The 18,217-nt window shown below is 42.5% G+C and overlaps 1 protein-coding gene across 1 annotated transcript; it reads left to right on the forward strand.

Annotated features, from left to right (window-relative positions):
* Positions 1-17,113: 17,113 nt before the first annotated feature.
* On the forward strand, positions 17,114-18,217 carry LOC122609097. Its single transcript, XM_043782158.1, has one exon. The coding sequence runs from the start codon at positions 17,114-17,116 to the stop codon at positions 18,215-18,217; it is 1,104 nt and encodes a 367-aa protein (XP_043638093.1).

The following is an 18,217-nucleotide window of genomic DNA, read 5'->3' on the forward strand; positions in this document are numbered from 1 at the left end:
ATGATGAAAATATGTTAATAGTTGTGTTTAAATTGAGAAATATAGAGTAAAAATGGGATTTGGCAGTGTTTAAATTCGGCTGTATATATAGGACTTAAAAATAAATTTTGGCAGATTGTCACTTTTAGTCCCAAGAGCGTCCACCTTTATACCCCCAGTCCCCCCCCCCCCCCCCCCAACGGTCACATGACCGTTTAAAAAATTAGACATTTGGTCCTTGCCTCTCATTCTCATTTTCAACCTTCCACGAGCTTGAAGCTCGCTCACCCCAGCTCACATGGAGCTCGCGATCGTGGCACTCGAAGCTACCCCAACTCGCTACAGCCCTCTCCATCTCGCACGGGAGATCGCGGTCAACTCCCTCCCCCAAATCTTCAATTGTTAGAGGAAGTCTATCCTGATTTTCTTTTGACATCATCACTTGGTTTGTGGTAGCAAAATTTGATTTAGATAACCCAACTATTTGTTATTTTGATGCAGATTGGAAGCGATCAAATGGCTCAAGAACATAATGAATAATCAACGACTATAAAATCGAACCAAAAGGTTTAAGAACATTGTTCTTCTATTTCAATAATCATTAAACTCCCTTAACAATCAAACCTAAGATCCCATTTTATAGATGAGAATAATAACAAGGAAACCATATAATTTAGAAAACTAAATCAAATAAACTAGGAAACACAACAAATAAAAAATATTAACATTATATTGATGCTCCTACATCATTCTCCTCTTCTTCGAAAAAACTCGTCCACGAGTTTTTCCGTAACTTCCACCTGGGTCAAATGGAGCATAGGTGTCGCCTGACTCTGAACCATACCCGATCTTTTTAGTATTAAGAAATAGAACCAGCCCACAGATTCAAGATCTTCACCTATAGGTACGTGACCAAATAATACAACATAATCTCCGTTATCAAGAAAGGGCGAATCAACACCGGAAACATGTTGTATTTCAAGAGGGTGATCTTGTATATGGATACATTTGAGGAAAGAGCGTTTTCCAGGTGGACTCATTAGAGAGTTAAAAGATGAAACCTTGATTTTGCAAACTTTATGCATTGGAAAATCTTCTGGAAAAGGAATAGCTTTATTTGGTCTTCTTTATTACTGTATGTGTTTAGTTGCTTTGAGGTGTGTTTAAACGTATTTCGTCGTCTAATTACTAAAGGGTTGAACTTGCTAAAGGAGGGTCAGAAGAAGGTTGATTATGTTTATTGGCGGATCCCTATTGGTGATGGAGACTACTCCACGCCACTAAAATAATCAGAGCAAAGTGTGTTGTGTGTGAAAACATCATCCTCAAATGAATGATTGAGATAAGTATTTATAGAGGTTGGGGAGACAAGATCTGAGTACTTGTCTCCTATGACGTTTTAGTACGATTTGGAGCCCGTTGGGAGCGTACCTCCCTCAACGGCAATTGGCTTAGCATTACATCATCTTGTCCTGTTGGTCGGTCATGTGTTATTCACATGACATTCTATTTGTTCTATTATGTTGGATCCGGAGCTTGGTCCGAATCATGTGTTTACTTCTATTCGGGAGCTACGCTGGTTTATATGTAATCGTTTATATTCGGGAGCGTATTTGGGAGCTACGCTGCTTTATGTTCTTTTGGTAGAGTCATAGTGCTAACTAGGATGGTGCACTATCAAGCCCCCCAGCTTGGCATTGTAATACTTAGAATGCTAAGTTAAAAATAAAGAAAAAAGGGTGCTAAACAATGTGTTCTTTCCGGAACGTGTTTTAGGGTTCTTTCCTCTAGTTTGAATTCATATTGGTGTTTGGATATCGATCTCGAATGTTCATCATACTTTACCCTTCCCTTTTTTGAAAAAATAAGAAAAACAAAAGCTACTCCAAAATATTCTAAACATTCCTCTGTTTTTTTTAGCTAATATAATAAATACAAATTCGTATCTATTATTTATTTGTTATTTTATTTTTATCTTTGGAAAGTATCTTACTTCGATCCGGGTTCTCCAAAAAATACCCTACTTAATTTGTGAAATGTCTCATCAAGGAGACATTATAAGAAAGGGGGAAAGGCTCTCATTTATCTCTTTTTACTCTTTTTACTTTCACTTTTCTCTCTCAAAAAACCTTTTATTCCCTTTAGTTCCTCCTTCCACCCACCGATCCGGAGCATCCTTGTGGCTCGCGGGTACCCGACTAGACCGAAGCCGAAGCCTGTGACACCTACCTAACCAGAGCCTATATCCCGGCCGGAGTGTACGCTCCCGATCTATGGCCTTTGTGTTTGCTTTCCTTTGATTTCCGGGGAATATATCCCGATTGGAGCATACACTCGATCCGGATCCGTAGCCTCCTTCCTAACTTCCGGAGTATACCACCGATCTGGAACCTTTTCGACTCCCGTAGCCCGCAGCGCCGATCCGGAGCCTCTCTTAGGTTTTCCGGAGCCTACACCACCGATTCGGTGCTCCTTTAATTTCCAAAGCTTCAACTGTCGAAGCCGGAGCATACACTGTCTACTCCGGTCGGATCCGGAGCATAAGCCACCTAACCTGCTGAAACCGGAGTATATACTGTTCCCTTCGGTCGAATCGGAACTTCCTTCGACGTCCGGAGGTATACTGACCTTCTTTACGTTTCGGAACACACGCTCCTAGTCCGGAGTATCTACTGCCAGATCGGAGCCTTCCTTTGGCTCCTCGGTTCTCGGTCGCCAGACACGGAGCCTACATTACCGAAACTGGAGCGAAGTTCACCGATACGTAACACCTTTTTCAGGTTTGTCTTACCATTTCATCTTATCTTTATGGCAAAAAGCAACTTGAGAAAGCAAACTTGTAGCTTGAGTTTTGATGAATTAGGATCCTTTTTATCAGCACATAGGTTTCCATCCGGGTTGGGATATATGCTTCTGCAGCCATACCATATAGCTACTAGGGCTCCCCCAGGAAGAGTTACTCTTTATTGTACTCCTTTCGAGAAGGGTAACATGCGTCTTCCTTTCACTAACTTTTATTGTAGAGTGCTTAACCATTTCCGAGTCCATGTTTCTCAAGTGAATCCTTATGGTAACATTAGGGTGACTATGTTTGAGCTTTCTTATCGGAGTCGTGGGAGGGAGCCTAGTCTTACTTTGTTTAGGAGGTTCTTTAGGTTAGCTAAAGCTGGGAGATGGTACACTTTTAAGAAGCGTCCTGAAGATGAGGTGCGTGAGTGTGTAACTGGGGTACCGTCTTCCATTAAAGGTTGGAAAACTCGGTTCTTTTATGTTGATGAGTCTGTGATACCTTCTAACTATCCTTTCGCTCGGACCAAACGAAAAAAGTCTAGAAGGAATATGTCTTTTGAGCTTCCGTCTAGCGGGTTGGACATGTCTTTAGTTGTCAAGATGACTGAGTATCCATTGGAGTATCGTGTGCTTCCGGAGCCTATCCTTTATCTTACCGGCTTATCCAAGCTATGGTCCCATCATCCTGTTATTCCTAAGATAGCCGTTGGAGGGCGGGGTATGGTTCCAGACTACTTTTCATTAGATCTTTATTTATTTCAATATTGTTTTCGTTATCCTTCATTATTTTGGTCTTATTACTTATTCGCATATACATGCCTTTACTAACTTTAACTTTATTTTTGTAGCGATGGGGCTTAGAGGATATCTTAAAGATGGTCACAAGAATGGTTCCTTTACTCCTAATCCTCCCAGTACCGCAGTTGTTCCTTTAAAAGATTTTACCAATGAGATAGCTACTGCCCCCGAGGGAGATGACTTTGTGGAAGGCGACTCGGATCCTCCTTCTGATAATGAAGTTGCAGCCTCTCATCCTGCTTCCGGTGTTGACAATTATGTCCCTTTTGGTATGACAGTCGCTCCACAGAAGAAAAGGAAGCTTACTTGTAATGCTCCATCTGACTCACAGGTTCCATCGATCCATGAGGAGGGTACTAGCTCTGCTGCTCCCCATCGTACCCATTCTCATCCACCTAGACGCGGCATAATACTTGTGAATGGTAGTAGGCCATTGCCTCCGCTCGGACCTGGTAAGGGTAAGGAGCGTAAAACTTAGGAGGAATTTAGTGCAGGAGCAGGGGTAAACGGTGGAGAAGAGGAAAATGAGGAAGGTGAGGACCCTCTTCTAGATGTTCCCCAGGGTACATTTGTTCCTCCATTCAGTAAGGTTACGCACATGAGTACCCTTGAGGACGGTGAGGAACGTCTTGATGTTGTTTGAAACATCATGGTGCCTCATCGAGTGCAGATGACTGAGAAGATGCATAAGAATGAGTTCATAGATTTTGCTAATGGAGCCGGGATTGATATCCTCAACGCGCTGGTATGTTGCTCCCTTCTCTTTTTTTTTGTTAATTATATAGTCATGCTTGTGTTATGTATGCTCCCTTATTATTAACTTGTTATAATTTTGATATCTTGTAGTCAGGGTACATGATACGCCTCTCTCTTTCCGAGGATGAATGACACAAGCTCAAGAAGCAGAATGGCAAATTCAAAGAAAAAGTGAAGTTGTTGGAAGATTCTGAAGGGCGTGCTCGTCAGCATACTGATCTTAAGGTTCTCACTGAGAAGCTTGATTTTAAGGATCGCGAGATAGAGTCTGCGGGAGCAGCTAGGAAAATTCCGGAATGAGAAGAATGGATGGAAAGATAAATATAATGAAGCTAAACAACAATCTGAGGGTTTTGCTGCAGATCTCGTGGATCTAGGGAATCAAATGACCAAGCTTCAAGACAGTAGGACTAGGCGTGTCAAAGAAGCTGAGGAGGTTGTTGCTGAAAAGAAGCTACTTGTGGAGAGTTTGCCTTTGTTGTTTAAAAAATTCTTGAAAAGTGATGAATTTAGTGAAGTGCTTACCAAACTACAATCTCATGCCATGGCAGCGGGTGGTCATAAGGTTCTTCACAACCTTCCTCGTAAGTATCTGAAAGTTGATCCTACTACACTAGATGGACATAAATCGACTGCTATGGATACTCTCTATGTTGCTGCCTCTCAGATGGAGGATATTGGCTTCTAGCTCTGAGCTTACCACTGATGAGATCCTTGCCATTGATCCGGAGGTGATTCTGGAAGATGATTGATTGGTACCACTTATCTTTAGTTTGATTGTCTCAGCCCTGCGTGGCTTTATTGATGCCTTTGTTGGCAATGTATGAACATTTTTATTTTCTCTTGTTCTGTATGTGTACTTGGAGTTATGGTTGTGATGTATTGAGAACAATTACTTTACTTTCCTTTATCATTTATGTGTGTTACCTATTAATTACTTGCCATGCTTTCTTGTTATAAGGTACATCGATGCTCCCTTTTTATTTGATGGAGCATGCTATTTGCTTTTGATAGACTTTTCATCGATATGTGATGGATTTCTTTGAGTTGTTAAAATATGATGGAGCATGCTATTTAATTTAATATAGGAGCATGTGATGGAGCATGTTTGTGCAATATCGATGAAGGAGCATGCAATTTCTTGTCCTGAAGTACATCGATGTTCTATTCTCATTTGATGGATCATGTTATTTGGTTTTGATAGAATTTTCATCAACACATAATAGAGCACGCTACTTAGCTTAATAAAGGAGCATGCGATGGAACATGCTTATGTATTTTGATAAAGGAGCATGTAATGGAACATGCTTATATAATTTTGATGAAGGAGCATGTGATGGAACATGCTTATATAATTTTGATGAAGGAGCATGTGATGGAACATGCTTATACAATTTTAATGAAGGAGCATGTGATGGAACATGCTTATACAATTTTGATGAAGGAGCATGTGAGGGGACATGCTTATATAATTTTGATGAAGGAGCATGTGATGGAACATGCTTATATAATTTTGATGAAGGAGCATGTGATGGAACATGCTTATATAATTTTGATGAAGGAGCATGTGATGGAACATGCTTATATAATTTTGATGAAGGAGCATGTGAGGGGACATGCTTATATAATTTTGATGAAGGAGCATGTGATGGAACATGCTTATATAATTTTGATGAAGGAGCATGTGATGGAACATGTTTATATAATTTTGATGAAGGAGCATGTGATGGAACATGCTTATATAATTTTGATGAAGGAGCATACTATTGTTTCAGGTTACCGCTCGGGAACAGGCTTACATAAGCTCCTAGTTTTTGCTCCATATTGTGCATCAATGAGCGTGATCATTGTGAACTTATCGTTGTAAGTTGTTTTGCACTCATTGTTAACTTTTAAGACAAGTATATGTAAATTAGCTGTTTAGCTGCAGCTTTTCATTAAAAGTTCTGGCCGCAGCCATGCTCCAACCCGGATAATCGGGCTTAATTACAAAAAACATGTGGCCTGAGCCTACATGGAGCGTTTAATTTGTTATATTTACACAAAATGGACAAAATAAGAGAATTTTTCTAAACGGGTGCTCTTCTTTCACTGCTTCAAAATAAGAGGATTTCTTTCGCTTTTCACAAGTAACATCTTTTCAGTTGTGCTCCATTCCAAGTGAAAGTGCAGTTTAGACCGATTAAATCACTATCTAACAACATCTAAGTGTGCGGAATCCACTTAGATTTGTCTTTGAGGTTTCTGTAAAGTTATGAACATATAATCACGAATTGAACAAAGAACAAGAGATATAAAACGAATTCCTTTATTAACCAGTCATCTCGATTACAATACAATAATAAATCCGTATTGAAAACATCTCAATGATTACGGATTACAATCAAGGAGACGACAATAATAATGAATTACATGGTGGACACGGTGTATAGATCTCTACACCAATCCGTTGGACGAAATCTGTTGCAACTAAAATCATCAATCGAAACCCTAGACCTAGGTGTTCTATATATAGGCTGCTAAACGGGCTGGACTTCAATCTCGTTCGTGGGCTTTAAGCTCCTTCACATGAACTAGCGACTTCGCGCTGACGTCATCACAAAGTGATGATGATGTCATCACGACCTTGATGAAGCCTTCTCTTCATCACGACCAGCCTCTAGAATTATATTGCGACGGACAATAAAAGCCTCTCAGAAATTGCTTCTACAGACTCCCCCTTTTCCGTTGCAATCAATTCTAGATAAACTCCGATAATCAATAGCTACCGAAAAACCTGAATCCACTGGCTCCCCCTTAGCTGATGACATCGAGTCTTCTTGTTGAAACTTGATCTTCTGACATCGCATCCTGATCTTCAAACTGCAAAGTCCCTGTCCCTCTATGACAACCAATCAACCCAACACATCTCATTGTAGTTCTCCCCCTCAACTGTTAACCACCTCTGAATTAAGCATTGCCACCTTCCACTTAGGATTGTCGCTCTCCTTGCCTAATCGGCATATAATAGAGAAGTTGAATTTCCAACAATCAGCATCAAATCAACCAACTATCACAAAGATAAGAAACTCTACAACCTGCATCACAAAATATAATACCATAGACCATGTCTCAACTATAGCAGCATCAAACTCCATTTTGTATCTCCACAACTCTACTAATCACCTAAAGTCTTTCTTATCGGATCTCCCCTTCAGTTATATAAACCGCCAATCACATAAAGATCTTAATCTCGCAATGAAACTTATATATCGCCTGATTATTATCCTTACATCATGGAATATAGATAGGTTCAATCTTCAAATACTCAAACAACAAATAACCAGTTTCATCATTTCAATACTTCAACAAAGTTTCAGCTATGTCTCGTATCTTCATTGCTCCAATACTTCGACAAAAGTTTCCATAACTGCTATATAGAAGATCATTTGTTGAACAGTGTCAATCAAGACTGAAAACACTATGATCTTCATTACTCAAGCATTTTAAAAGTGTAAACGTCGTCAATTGTTAATTCTAACAGAATAACACTTTGATCACCACTTCGTCTCGAGTATATTAGAGTTTTGCTGAGAAAACCAAAGAACATTCTGAAATTTTTATTCCCCCCTTTTCTCTGCAAATACTCTAAAAATCAGCCTATAATAGGTTACGGTATCTTTCATTCTTAAGGTTCTTCAAAATGCTTAGAGCCTACGACGGTTAAAGCTCTATGCCAAACAGGGTATACCCGTTTTCCCTCCAAATTTTCATGGGAAAACCTATTTACGTGAAACATTGGTATTCATGTAACTTTTTATTAATAAGGCCGTGGGAAAATTTTGATAATTGCAGAAATTTTTCATCCAAAACATGCCGAAAACGCACAAAAACGGACCGAAAATTTTTCGAATGCTACCAAACTTCAAATCTCCATGAATCATACCATTTTAAGACCATGTGCAAAAATTATTTTTCCCGCCAAAAAAATATCTTTTTTTTTTTTTTTTTTTGCTTTTCTACTACCCTGTCTTGTGTGCTTCAACTGATATGTCTGCACACAAACTTGGAACCTCTTTACTCGATCTGCTTCTTGTTATAAGATTCAAACAAGGAAGTAGACATCTTCGTGTTAATGCAAGCACGAACTTGTTTCAGATCGATATATCACCTTCAGCATCACGTCTGCGCGAAGTAAAGGATACTAAGGCATGACGTAAGCACGAACTTGATAGCTTTGTGACTATCTTCGTGGTGATATCAGCACGAAGGGAAATCCTCTTCGTGGTGACGTATGCACGAACTTAATCAGATTCGTGATATCTTGTCCATGAATTCGTGGTGGTGAACTTGATCCACTTCATGCTAACGTAAGCACGAAGTCAAACGAAAAAATCATGCCAAAAATAGCCACTTCGTGCTGACGCATACACGAGGCTAAATTCACTTCGTGCTGACGTAAGCACGAAGTTGCACGAATTTGTCTTCATCTTCACGAATTGAACACGAATTTGCAGAAAAACTCAATTTCCGATCACGATTGAACACTAAAAACGTCTCCCCTGCTCTGATACCAATTGAAAGTGTGGTTTGGACCGATTAAATCACGATCTAACAACATCTAAGTGTGCGGAATCCACTTAGATTTGTCTTTGAGGTTTCTGTAAAATTATGAACATATAATCACGAATTGAACAAAGAACAAGAGATATAAAACGAATTTCTTTATTAATCAGTCATCTCGATTACAATACAATGATAAATCCGTATTGAAAACATCTCAATGATTACGGATTACAATCAAGGAGAAGACAATAATAATGAATTACATGGTGGACACGGTGTATAGATCTCTACACCGATCCGTTGGACGAAATCTGTTGCAACTAAAATCATCAATCGAAACCCTAGACCTAGGTGTTCTATATATAGGCTCCTAAACGGGCTGGACTTCAATCTCGTTCGTGGGCTTTAAGCTCCTTCACACGAACTAGCGACTTCGTGCTGACATCATCACGAAGTGATGATGACGTCATCACGACCTTGATGAAGCCTTCTCTTCATCACAATCAGCCTCTAGAATTGTATTGCGACGGACAATAAAGCCTCTCAGAAATTGCTTCTACACCAAGTTCTGGGGAGGCCTTCTCCCTCCATAGTGGCTAACTTGTATACACCATTTCCACATGCCTCAATTACAATGTAAGGACCTTCCCATTGGGGTCCCAATTTCCCAAGATTTTCTACCTTGCGCGCTTCATTGTTGTGAAAGACAAATTCTTCGGGAAGGAAACTCTCTCTACGAACTCTCTTATCATAGTATCTTTTCATTTGGATTTTGTGTTGGGCTTCTTTAATCGTTGCTATTTCTCTTTGTTCTTCTAAAAGATCCAAATTTGTTTGGAGCTGATGCTCATTTTCCTCATCGCTTAGAAATCTTCTTCTGGTGGGAACACTCACTTCTAGTGGGATCATTGCTTCGGTACCATACACCAAGCTGTATGGTGTGACTCCATTGCTTGTATTTGGTGTAGTTCTGTGTGCCCATAACACTTGATGAAGCTCTTCCACCCATCCGGAATGGCTCCTTCTCAATCTTGCTTTTATTCCTTATACAATTGCTTTGTTAGTTACTTCTACTTGACCGTTGGCTTGTGGATGTGCCACCGAAGTGAAAGATTGTTCAATTTCTAGGTTTTCACAAAATGTTCTGAAGACTCATTCACAAAATTGCTTCCCGTTGTCACTCACTATCGTTTTCGGTATTCCAAATCTCGTGACAACATGCTCCCACACAAGTTTTTCCATGTGCTTCCCTGAAATTACCGCCAGTGGTTTAGCTTCTACCCATTTAGTAAAGTAATCTATGGCTACCACTAGAAACTTCAATCTTCCTGGAGCTGGTTGAAAAGGACCCACTATATCAATACCCCACTTAGAGAATGGCCAAGCTGAGGACACGGGTATCATACTGTTCTTGGGAGCCTTTGAAACAGATGAATGTATTTGACACGAATCACAGTTCCGAATTTTTGCTTCCACATCTTGGTACATGGATGGCCAATAGTACCCCATCGTTCCTATTTTAGCTATCACCATTCTTGGTCCAGCATGTAGGCCACAAGATCCTCTATGCACTTATTGTATTATTCCCTTAGCTTGGTTTGGACCTACGCACCTGAGTAGGGGTCCCATATATGACCTCTTGTATAATCCTTCTTCTTGAAGTTCATATTGGGGTGCTTTTACTCTTATCTTTCAGGCTTGATCTCTGTCTGCTGGGAGCAAGCCGCTAGTAAGATACTCTATCATTGGCGTCATCCATGTTGGTCCTTCTTCTTCTATAACATTCACTTCTGGTTCTTCAATTGATCTTTTTTCCAATACTTCCACCAGGACTTCTTTTGTTAAGTGAGCAAAGGAGGTGGATGTTATCTCACTTAAGGCATCCGCTATTTTGTTTTTGTTTCGGCTGATGTTCGATATTTGGAATGATCGAAACTTCTCTTTTATCTCTTTGACCTTTTCTAGATATTTTTTCATCAATGGCTCCTTTGCTTCGTAGGTACCATTTACTTGGAAGGCTACGATTTGAGATTCCACAAGAGCATGAACATGCTTCACGCCCATTGCTTTTGCTATTCGAATACCTGCTAGTAATGCTTCGTATTCTGCCGCATTGTTTGAGGCTTTGAAATTGAATCTTAAAGCATAAGTAAATTCTTTTCCTTCTGGGCTTGTCAAGATAAGTCCAGCTCCTGACCCGTCTGCACTTGAAGCTCCATCCGTGAATAGCTTCCATACAGGGTCCTCGGAGCTTGATTCTGCATCCTCCAGGAGTGTTACTTCAAGTTCTTTTCGCTTCTTTTTAGCATCTTTGACTGGTGTCTCGGCTATGAAATCTGCTAATACTTGTCCTTTAATGGAACTTCTTGGCCGAAACTCAATTTCATGCTCCCCCAAATCTATTGCCCATTTTGCTAACCTTCCCGAAGCTTCCGGCCTTGCTAACACTTGCTTGATGGGCTTATTTGTTAACACTTGGATGGTATGAGCTTGAAAATACCTTCTTAGCCTTCTTGCCGCATGTATGAGTGTTAATGCTAGTTTCTCTATTTCTGAGTACCTAGTTTCGGGCCCTTGGAGCACCCTACTTACATAATATACTGGCATCTGGTTGTCTCTCACATTTGCCATCAAAACTGCACTTACAGCTTCTTCCGATGTTGCCAGATACATCTGGAGCACCTCTCCCTTCCCTGGAGCCACCATGGTTGGGAGGTGGTCCAAATATTCTTTTAGCTCCACAAAAGCCTTTTCTGCTTCGGGCGTCCAATGGAAACTTTGTTTATCGGTGCATCCTTTTAGAGTTTTGAAAAAAGGAAAGGACCGATCTGCTGATTTTGATAAGAAGCGGTGAAGTGCTGTTAGCTTCCCGTTCAGACTTTGCACTTACTTCAATGTTCTTGGGGATTTCATACTTTTAATTTCCTTCACCTTCTCCGGGTCTGGGCGTATACCCTGCTTTGTTATTATATGGCCCAAGAACTGCCCTTCTTCCATGCCGAAATGACACTTCTTCGGGTTGAGTTTCATTCCTATGGACCTTAACGTTTCAAAAGTCTCTTGAATGTCCCACAACATATCTTCCTTCGTTCTACTTTTTATGACCATGTCATCCACATACGCTTCTAGGTTCCTCCCTATTTGGCCACTAAAAGCTTTGTCAATAAGTCTTTGATACGTTGCTCCAGCATTCTTGAGGCCGAATGGCATCTTCTTGAAGCAGTATATTCCTTCTCCGGTGTAGAACGTTGTTTTTTCCTCATCATCTTTATGCATCTGAATTTGGTGGTACCCTTTATACGCATCCAAAAAACACTTCAATTTGAAGCCCATCAAAGACTCGACCTTCCAGTCTATCTCAGGTAACGAGTAACAATCTTTTGAGCAAGCTTTGTTTGTATTTGTAAAGTCCATGCACATTCTCCAACCTCCATCATGCTTCTTTAGCATTACTGGGTTTGCTACCCAGCTTTGGTATTTAACCTCCCGAAGTATGCCTGCTTTAACTGGATCCGATACTTGTTCTTATGCTGCTCATGCCCGCTCCGGAGCTAGGCTCCTTCTTTTCTGTTTGATGGGTTCAACATGTGGACGAACATTTAACCTATGTTGCGTATCGAACACTTCATCTCCAAACTTGAGTTGCCTTGATACCCCTGTCATGTCTGAAGGAGCCCATGCAAATACGTCTTTATTTAATCGGAGCATGTCTTTAAGCTGCTTCTTGACCTCTGTTGGCAACTACTTCCCTATGGATATAGACTGATCTGGATATTCAGGATTAATAAATATTTTCTCTGCTTCGTTATTTAGCTCCAACTTCTTTGGTTCTGATGCTTCGCTTGTTGGAGCTTCTACTTGTGCACAATGGTGAGGCTTCCTATATTCGGAACGTACACTTCCAACTCCATTTCTTGTCGGGAACATGGCTAAACCGTGGAATGGGGAAGGTATTATTCTCATTCGGCGCATGGCTGTTTGGCCTAATATCACATTGTAAGGGGACTCCGCCCTGATGATTATGAATGTTAGTTCCTCCATCCTTGTTCTTGGATGTTCCCCAATTACCACTTTAAGAATTATTTCTCCCTAAGGCCAAGACTTTTCTCCAGAGAATCCTACTAATGCATTTCCCGAATCTCTTCTCTTCATACGCAGGGCGACTCTTAGCTTTAAGAAGCAGTGTTCATACATTATTTCACAACCACTTCCAGTATCTAGATGGACTATATTCACTGGATGGTTCCCTGTAACTGCTTTTATCAGAATTGGACCTTCTGTTCCTTCATCTGGAGGTAGCATCGGGAAGGTTATAGCCGTTTGTTCCCGCCTTTGTCTTTTTCCTTCTATAAAGTGTCTTTCTCTTGCATACTCCACCATCATGATGGGTTCATCAAGGGGTTCCTGTTTTGGGCCCATAGGTTCGACCACATTCTGCCTTATTTGATCATTCTTTGGACGCTGCTCCTTCAACCCCTTTATTAGGTTGCTCAATCTTCCTGTCTTCATGGCTTCTTCCATCTTGATTTTCAGTATGCGACAATCATTTGTATCATGCCCATGGTCGTTGTGGAATTCACAGAATTTTGTGAGGTCCTTCGCCTTTCATTTACTACGATCCCTTGGTGGTAACCTCTCTGTTGCCAAAACATCTCTTTGGGGTCTCGGGGGAGTGAACAACGTTCCCCTATTTGATGGGGGTCCTCTAGGATGCGAGGGATATGGAAAGTGCTTATGCCTTTCTACCCTTTCATTTCTGTATACCCTCCCCCTTTTACCACCGGACCCTGGACCTCCTCCCCACGGTGGCCTCCCATCCGGAGCATGCGCACCATGGACCTCTCCAGCTGTTTCTTTCGCTCTAAGGAACGTGTATGTTTTGTCCATGACACTTGTATACGTTCCCGGAAGATCCTGTGACAAAAATTCTACCAAGGGGCGATATCGGAGACCATGAACGAAACCGGAGATTTTTTTATCTTCATTCAATCCTTTGATAAGGGATGTTTCTTCCGTGTACCTTGTGATGAACTGGCGTATGCTTTCATTATCTTTTCTCTTAATATTGTGTGCTTCCAAATGGATTTTCTTATACTTTCTTTGCTGGCTGAAAAAAGACCCGAACTTTGTCTTAAGATCTTCAAAGTTCATTATGCTTCCCATAGGCAAACCATCTAACAATGCCCGAGCAGCGTCTTTCAAGGTAAGTGCGAATATATGGCATGCCACCGGGACTGTCCACCTCTCCATCCGGATTATGGCATTAAAGTGCTTTAAATGATTATCTGGATCATCCTTTCCATCATACATTTTTGCTCCTTTTGGCAAGCGAGCTCCCTGAGGTAAAGGGTATTCTTCAATCCATTGAGTAAAAGGACCTGGTTCCGTTTGCACCAACATATCCTTTTCATTTGGACCCCACTGAGGATTCATGGTATGCACCTCCATGCTATATTGGGGAACTACCTGCTCCTGCCTTATCCTTGGTGTTTGCCAGTAGGACGGGAGGGTGTTTTGAGTACTTAGCCTTGGTTGCGGAGGTGATACTTGTGTGAAGTTCGGTGCCGGCATGTTATACTGCTGGGTGGGAGTAACATACTGTGTATTGCTTTCGGATATTGGATTGATGTATTGTGTGTTTGGTGTTGCCACGTAGGGTCCATACTGGTAGCCTTGCATCTGAGGTAGGGGAGCTTGCGCATATTGTACTTATGGCACGCTAGTATACCCATGATAGGTTGGGTTATATGTTTGCCTTGTCTGTTGAACGTATGCTGCTGCAAGAGGAGGCAGTTGGCTTGGTTGTTTTGGTATTGTTGTGCCTGCTCCATTCCCTGCTATATGCGGCATCGCTGCCGGGGCTGCATTAGTGGGTACGGACCTTTGCTGAATCCTTGGTTCAGATTGGCGTACTGGTGGAGCTTCAGCTTCTATCTCTTCGTCTACTTCTTCACTTTCACCATCGAAGTTCAATTGTGTTTGAACTTCCCCTAAAGTAGCTCTTTTTAACACTTCTCTTAGTAATGGCTCAATAGCTTCCACCTGCCTTTGAGTTGGTCGGAGGGTGGTTCAGATTGATGATGGAGCTTCACTGTTTCCGAAACCACTTCCGGAAGGGTTGCCAAACCTGGGTGGTGGTCCCGGATTTTCTTCTGCTGACATTGTAGCCTCCGTCACAAGCTCTTCGAAGTAGAGTGCGGATGGCGCCACTTGTTTAAACGTATTCCGTCGTCTAATTACTAAAGGGTTGAACTTGCTAAAGGAGGGTCAGAAGAAGGTTGATTATGTTTATTGGCGGTTCCCTAATGGTGATGGATACTACTCCACGCCACTAAAATAATCAGAGCAAAGTGTGTTGTGTGTGAAAACATCATCCTCAAATGAATGATTGTAAGGAGTATTTATAGAGGCTGAGGAGACAAGACCTGAGTACTTGTCTCCTATGACGTTTTAGTACGATTTGGAGCTCGTTGGGAGCGTACCTCCCTCAACGGAAATTGGCTTAGCATTACATCATCTTTGATGACGTACCCTCCCAGTGGTACGCATGACTTGACTCTATGATACGAAGGGACATTCGTCATGAAGGATCTTACAAATAACATAATGTGATAAGGATCGCCCTCCTACAAAGTCGGGATTTGGTCTTATCATTTCCGATCAATAACTAAGGAAATTATATTCCTGCCTAAGACTTAGGAAACCCTAAGTCGTCTACTTGTCCTCCAAGCATGTCTTCCCCTATAAAATGAAGGCTACGAAGCTCGCTAGAGGCATAAAAAAAAGACACACAAATCACGAACAAACTCACTTGGCGTAAAGAGGCAAAACTCTACCATTTGGGAACCGCCAATAAATAACCTTATTCACCTCAAATCATCCACCACTCTAACCTCAGATTCGGTGCATAAACATTTGGCGCCATCCGTGGGACCTTGGCTCAAGATCCCACCACCACCTTGAACCCTGTTTTTTGTGTCGAATCAAGGAGAATGGCTGATGTCCCGCCAGGATTAGGACAGAGCTCTCAAACGACTGAGAATCAACCTACTAGGAACTCTCCGCATAGGCCTGGACCGACGATCGAAACGCCGGCCAATGGCGATCAGCTCGATCGTCGTGAGAGAGAGAATATTGAGCGTCCGGTACAAGCACCAGGCGGACAAGGAGGGTTTGCACGGGGGTCCTCATCAGGAACCCCATAGCTATTTGACCCAGATTATATTCTTCAGAACTATAACCACATCAACCATACCATCAGGTACCTCCGAAACACCGGAGTACTCGACAGTGTCACCAGAACCTTGAACTTCGACGGCGAAACAGAAGACGAATATGACGCCGACACTCCCCCTAGGGGACTCCGGAGGTACCCCCGGATACCAGGGTCCCGGGTCAGGACTGACTACGGGTTTGGATCAGGAAGTGAAGGCCTTCGGCCCAGAACCCCTCCGCATCACGTAACACCAGAAGGAAGGGGGGTTCCAAGACAAGATAACTCGGCTTCTGGGGCCAGCGCTCAAGTAAACACTCCCTTGGGGACAGCAAAACCCAGGGTCCCGCCGCAGTCAGGGCCTGCCCTGACAAGACCAGATGGTATTCCTTCAGGGCACAGCGTCCCACAGGGACCGTCGGGGCAAGTCTATCCAAGGCCTTCAGGAGAGGTTCCCCAAGGACCTTCGTGGCAAACATTCTCAGGACCTTCGGGACAAGCTTTTTCAGGATCCTCAGGGCATGTCCCCCCGGGAACTTCCGGACAACCAGGACAGACCTTCCCAGGATCCTCGACGCAAGCTCCCTCAGGGCCTACGACACAAAGCTATCAGATACCTCCGGGCCAAAGTTATGGGAGCATGAACGGGCCCGCACCATACCAGTATCCCTCAGGCTCTTACGGGGCTCACCCCTCTGGGGAATGTATGGCAGCCAACAAGCAGGGCAAGAGCAACAACACTATGCAACGCAATTTACCGTACCCCCGCAGGGGACTTCGCAGGGCATCATAGGACAACAGTATGCTATGCCACCTCCCGGAGTGTATGGTCCGCAAGGTTGAGGGGCCCCTATATATCGAAACACGTTGGAATTATAGTTGGTTGGAGGAAGCGCAGAGAATTCACCGTTCGTGGCATGGATACAAAATTACCCTCTCCCGAAGGACCTGAAGTACCCTTCCCATCTGGGGACGTACAAAGGAAAGAGAGACCTTGATGACTTTCTGGAAGCATTTGAGGGGGCGGCAGAGATGAAGGTCTGGAATGTACCGACTGCGTGCAGGATGTTTAGATACGCACTCAAAGGAGACGCCAGAGAATGGCTGAAGAGCGTCACAAAAGGATCCATCGTCAGCTTCGATGACCTTAAGGAGAAATTTAGAGCCCGTTTTAGCCAGCAGAAAAAGCACAAGAAGATTCATGTGGCCGCTCATGGAATAAAACAGAAGGAAACAGAAGGTTGCAGAACGTTGATGGACCGATTTACCACGGAAACAGAGGATATTGTGGACCTCCCTGAGTCACAAAGGATATCGGGATTACTTCATGGCCTTCGGAGTAGAGGGTTAGTTGAATTCCTATACAGGGACCTCCCGAAGACTTACGAAGCGGTTCTAAACAGGGCCCACGTGTACTTGGATGCCAGGGACACCGCTTTGAAAGGAGACACAAGTCCCACGCAGGAAAAGAAAACTCCGGCAAACAGGAAAGGAAAATGGATAGGCGAAAGGGAAAAACCAAGATATACTCCGTACCATAAGGATGACAAAGGGTACCTCAAGGTAAATCTTCCGGAATTGCACAAAAGTCCGAAAGAAATATTACTCACTGAAAGTGTTGCAAAAACCTTCCCCATCCTTCCCAGGCTAAGTGGAAAAAATAGGAAAGATCCGGAGAAGTACTGTGAATTCCACAGGGACTATGGCCATGACACGAACGCGTGTTGGCAACTCAGGAAAGCCATCGAGGAAGCTATAAACGACGGGAAACTTTCGCACCTGGTAAAAAGTGTCAGGCAACAGCATAATGTGAAAAAAGAAGACGATGCAGATGAAAAGAAAAAAGGCCCTGAGAAAAAAATTTATACAATAACGAAAATTAAGCCGGGGTCAGGATTTTCCCTCCCCAAGATCTACAAGGGGGACATAGGACGCATCACGTTCCCTCAAATCTATAAAACCTTAAGGGATCCTCTTGTAATTTCCGCAGTTTTAGAAATATCCAAAGTAAAGAATATCATTGTAGACATCGGAAGCGAGTGTGATGTGTTATATGAGAAGGCTTTCTGGAAACTGCACCCTGTGGCACTGAAGCTTCGGTCCAAGGGTACTCAGGGAACAAAGATAAACCACTAG

This window comes from Erigeron canadensis, chromosome 7, assembly GCF_010389155.1.
Source record: "Erigeron canadensis isolate Cc75 chromosome 7, C_canadensis_v1, whole genome shotgun sequence".
Taxonomy (NCBI): domain Eukaryota; kingdom Viridiplantae; phylum Streptophyta; class Magnoliopsida; order Asterales; family Asteraceae; genus Erigeron; species Erigeron canadensis.